Consider the following 5,138-nt stretch of genomic DNA (forward strand, 5'->3'; position numbering starts at 1 on the left):
TCTCCTACTAGGAATAGGAAAGAGGAGGGGAATCCTACTTGTACTGGGGAGTCCTAGTAGGATTCCCCACACCTGGCGTGCCCCCCTTGGGCCGGCCACCTCTTCCCTTCCCTCCTTTATATATGTGGCCAGGGGGCACCCCATAGACACAAGTTGATCTTTAGCCGTGTGCGGTGCCCCATCCATAGTTACACACCTCAGTTATATCATCGTAGTGATTAGGCGAAGCCCTGCGCCGGTAACTTCATCATCACTGTCACGACGCCGTCCTGCTGACGAAACTCTCCCTCGGCCTCAACTGGATCAAGAGTATGAGGAAAGTCATCGAGCTGAACGTGTGCTGAACGCGGAGGTGCCGTATGTTCGGTGCTTGGATCGGTTGGATCGCAAAGATGTTCGACTACATCAACCGCATTAACTAAACGCTTCTGCTTTCGGTCTACGAGGATACGTGGACACACTCTCCCCTCTCGTTGTTATGCATCACCTAGATAGATCTTGCGTAATCGTAGGAAAATTTTTGAAATTACCGCGTTCCCCAACATGAAGTAGGGCACACTCATTTTGAATGTTCAAATTGGGAAGGATTACGCAAGGCCTATGGATTCGAGAAGGATATGAAAATAACATTGAATCTTGGCAATCCGGAAGATGAAAGCATTTGGCTGGATCCTAACATGATTCCGATTCTGCCTCCCCGTGAGTTAGTTAAACACATTTGTTAAATGATCTATATTCCTTATCAAAAAATACTTGTTATTCATACCTGCTGAACTTGTTTTTTTTATAATTGACAACTTATTTTCTCTCTTCCCAAGAAATACAAAAGATAATAGACGACACCTACTATAGTCATGGCGCAGGGCTAACCTGGGAGGAGAAGAATTATCTTATCTCCTTTGTTAATGATGTTCTGAAATTTAAGATCATCTTTGGAGTTGGGAAAAATTATGGTAAATACGTGTCACTAGTCCACGAGTTGTGCGATGCTAACATTCGTGCAAGTATCATGGTAAGATTTTTACTATTGTGTCACTAGTTAGTCCATCTTTTTCATACATTCTTCTCAAGTAAACTTCATTGCTAACTATATATGTTACTATTATGTTCTTCAACAAAAGCTCCCGGATGTGGTTGTGCCTCCATTTTTGTTTGTCGAAGGTGAGATAGAACAAAGGTTAGCTCTGCAGCTAGTCCACAAGCAAGGGTTGTAGGTCCATTACCGTCCGTCTCCCGACAGAAACTAACGGAGTCATCCCAACTCTCGGATCGGAGATGCTAACGGGACATGAATCAAAGTGGGGGATCTCTCTACCGCACCTGTCCCCCGGGCATAGACTACGTAAAGCGTAGTACTCTTGGAAAGAGAGAAGATCACCGCGTGAACAAAATCCAAAGTAACAAATGTCACTCCCGAGGGATCGACCACTATCATACATGAAATTTTGCATAAAATGATTGTTCATGTTCACGCCAGTTGTTTGCGTACCACCATGGTCGGAGGGTGTCAAATATGCATACTCGACCTCTAAAACAGATGAAGGCCTCAAAATCAAGGCTTGGAGAAAAATAGTGGCTGAGCGAAGGCCATGAAATGGAGACAGTTGGATCTCTATGCTGCATAACGGAGAATGCGTTTTTTCTGTTTTATGCCATGCTACCCGAGAGAGAGTAGTATGTCCTGCTACCTTACCTAGTGCAGTTGGTTAACTTATGATGATCATAATGGTGAGATTGTTTTATCACTAGCACCTTAAGTACCTAGTAGTGGTTAACTTATGATGATCATAATGGTGAGATTGTTATATCAGTACGATCAAGATGAGTTGTATATATGACTGCGATGATGATGAGTTGTTATCATTATGATGATGCATGAGGCATGATATGGGTTGTATATCATTAGAGCAACTCTAGCAGACCCCGCATCCCGCCGACCCGCATAACTCGTTTACAGTTCACGTAAAACCATTTTTGTGGGCCGGTGCGGGCTGGCAGAGATGCAGACCATGCATAATGGACCCGTAAAAAAGTATATTCGCGGAATATACTTTTTTACGGGTCGGCTGGGGGCAGGAACCGGCGGCCGAAAAAAGCCAAATCCGGCGGCCCGCGATGAAGCACCGTAGATCTGCAAATCTGGTAGCCTGCCGACGCAGGGGGGGAGGGAAGGGAGGCCTCATGCGCGTGGAGGCCTTCCGGCGTGCTCCTGCCGTCTGCTGTCACCGGAATCTTGGGCGGCGGCCGGTGGCCGGCGCGAGGGGGGAAGAGGGGTGGTTGGTGGGAGAAAGCGCGGGATGAAATGTCCCTCCACCAACCGCTTCCACTTATATGCAGGGCACCGCAGCCGCGGGGGGAAACCCGCGTTTTTCCGGGTTGGCGTCGGGATTTTGCCGCGCCCCCTAATTTTTTTTGCAGCCCGGGGCTGGATGCGGGGTCTGATCGGGCTGCTTTTTTGGCCCCGACCCGCATTTTGACGGTTATTTTAGGGTCGGGGCGGGATGCGGGGTCTGCTAGAGTTGCTCTTAGTCTGGAAGAAACACATATTAGATTGAAGTGGATGTATTCAAGTAACCAAGTTGAATTTGTAGGAATATATGTAGCATAAAATATATTTGAAACAAAAAAGAATTAAATGAAAAACACAAAATTAAAAAAAAATCATAATTCATAAACCCCTAATCATTTTAGTCCCGGTTGGTGTTACCAATCCGGACTAAAGGTCCCCCAGCCTCCGGCGCCGGCTCGTGCCACGTGGTGGGCCTTTGTTCCCTCGCCGAGTTGAACCAGGACTAAAGGGGGCTTTTAGTCTCCATCTTTATTAAAGACCCTTACAAAGTGGCACTAAAACCTGATTCTGTACTAGTGATCCGAGAGTAAATGTGAACTCTTTAGCATTTCGGTTAGTACAATTAGTGCTGAACTTTTCATTTGAGGCAGCCCTTTTGTGTCAACGGAGTGCGGCATAACATACAGCTTGTTCTCAGAATTAGGCGTTAATTAATAAAGAAAATCAGAACGGCGCAGACGGACGCGCCATGGCGTGCTGTGTTGTGTTCTAACAGTGGAGGCGCCTGATGACACACGTTGCACAAACACGTTCAACCGACATGGATGGCCATTTTCGCACGGATGGACTGAGCTTTCGTCCCTCTCGCTATCGTGTTCCAATTAATCAGCACGTAGCATGCCAATTAGCCACTACAGTACATGGCTACGTATTGCATCACAGGCAGCTGCCTTTGAATTTCAAGGTCACATTCATCCATGTCGCTCCATTAAAAAGTGCCGGTTAATCTGTGATGGGCGATCCAGGCGGTTTTATTCTATTCTAGCAAGCATTCCTCCATGAGAGCCACCTTCTGAGTTCTGACCAAACACAGTCTACCATCTCATAAACTGGGTACGATTTGAAAAGGAAAGGGTATGAAAAGTACTCCTACAAGTCACAATCTGGTCGACTATGATTTGCTGAAAGCAGGAGAGACAGAGATGGATACGGATTCAGATTTCAGAATCACACGGGCAGAGCACACGTATAAATAAGCTAAGCTGCCAGTCTGCTTCAACAACCCAAAGCAGAGCAGCAGCAGCTCAGATCACTCGGCGTTACGGTGGTGATCATCAGCCTACGGTGGTGACTGACGCATGGCTCTGATCAGGGAGAAGAGGCTTCCGCAGCTGCACCTCGCGCTGCCCGTCCCGTCCCGCGCCGCCGCGCAGGAGCTCGGCGTCCTCGGCCGGCGGCCCAACCCCACGGCCACCAAGGCCTCCACCCCGTCGGCGCTGTCCAGCCAGTTCCGCCTCGCCGACTTCGACAAGCTCGCCGTCCTGGGCCGCGGGAACGGCGGCACCGTGTACAAGGTCCGCCACCGGGAGACGTGCGCGCTCTACGCGCTCAAGGTGCAGCACTACGGCGACCCCGCCGCGGCCGCCGAGGCCGACGTCCTCAGCCGCACGGCCTCGCCATTCGTCGTCCGGTGCCACTCCGTGCTCCCCGCCGCGGCATCCGGCGACGTCGCCCTGCTCCTCGAGCTGGTCGACGGGGGCTCGCTCGACTGTATCAGGAGCCGCCGCGGCGCGTTCACGGAGGCCGCGCTCGCGGAGGTGGCGGCGCAGGCGCTGTCGGGGCTGGCGTACCTCCACGCCCGCCGCATCGTGCACCTCGACGTCAAGCCGGCGAACCTTCTCGCCAGCACGGCCGGGGAGGTCAAGGTCGCCGACTTCGGCATCGCCAAGGTGCTCGCCCGCGCCGGCGACCACTGCACGTCGTACGCCGGCACCTCCGCGTACATGAGCCCCGAGCGCTTCGACCCGGAGGCGCACGGTGGGCACTACGACCCGTACGCCGCCGACGTGTGGAGCCTCGGGGTCACGCTCCTTGAGCTCTTCATGGGCAGGTACCCGCTCCTGCCCGCCGGGCAGCAGCCCACCTGGGCCGCGCTCATGTGCGCCGTCTGCTTCGGCGAGCCGCCCGTGCTGCCCGACGGCGCGGCCTCGCCGGAGCTCCGGGGATTCGTCGCCTCGTGCCTGCAGAAGGACTACCGCAACAGGGCGTCCGTGGCGGAGCTGCTTGCTCACCCATTCGTGGCCGGGAGGGACGTTGCAGCGTCGAAACGCGCGCTCCGGAAGCTGGTCGCCGATGCCTCGTCGTCATTGTAGTGCCGGGATACGGATCCCGCTGGGCGGCACAGCCATGCACATATACTGATATACATAGAATCAATTTTGCTAGATATGTACAGTACCGTATATGCAGAGCTTAGTGATAACACACCAGTTAGCTTAGTGATGACCTAGGCTAGGATTAGTTACTCACTTGTTCAGACATTGGTGATGCACTGATGTAGCAGTATTAGTTTTCCATGGATTATGGCAATGCCGTTTACAACATTTTTGTGCATTCATGACTATTTTCACAACAATGTAAAATCAGAGTAGTCTACTTTTTTGCCCTCGACCGTCGGATCTACCATGTTTAGAGCATCTCTAGCGGACTCTTATAGTGCCTTTACAGTTCACGGTTGTCTTCGGATACGGGCCGAAAACAGCCGCGGCAGAACAACAACCGAATATGAACCCGCAAAATTTGAAATCACAAATTCGCGCGAGAAATTGAACTACTTCAGTAGAACTAC

General features: G+C 51.4%; 1 protein-coding gene across 1 annotated transcript; it reads left to right on the forward strand.

Moving 5' to 3' along the window:
- The first annotated feature begins 3,648 nt into the window (after positions 1-3,648).
- Positions 3,649-4,662, forward strand: LOC119292472 (mitogen-activated protein kinase kinase 9-like). The gene has a single exon (XM_037571303.1). It carries the CDS (start codon positions 3,649-3,651, stop codon positions 4,660-4,662), a length of 1,014 nt encoding a protein of 337 aa, XP_037427200.1.
- The last annotated feature ends 476 nt before the right edge of the window (positions 4,663-5,138 follow it).

This window comes from Triticum dicoccoides, chromosome 4B (assembly GCF_002162155.2).
Source record: "Triticum dicoccoides isolate Atlit2015 ecotype Zavitan chromosome 4B, WEW_v2.0, whole genome shotgun sequence".
Lineage (NCBI taxonomy): Eukaryota > Viridiplantae > Streptophyta > Magnoliopsida > Poales > Poaceae > Triticum > Triticum dicoccoides.

Bases quoted from the DNA above. Each gene is read 5' to 3' on its own strand.
- LOC119292472 (XM_037571303.1), top strand. From the start codon at position 3,649: ATGGCTCTGATCAGGGAGAAGAGGCTTCCGCAGCTGCACCTCGCGCTG.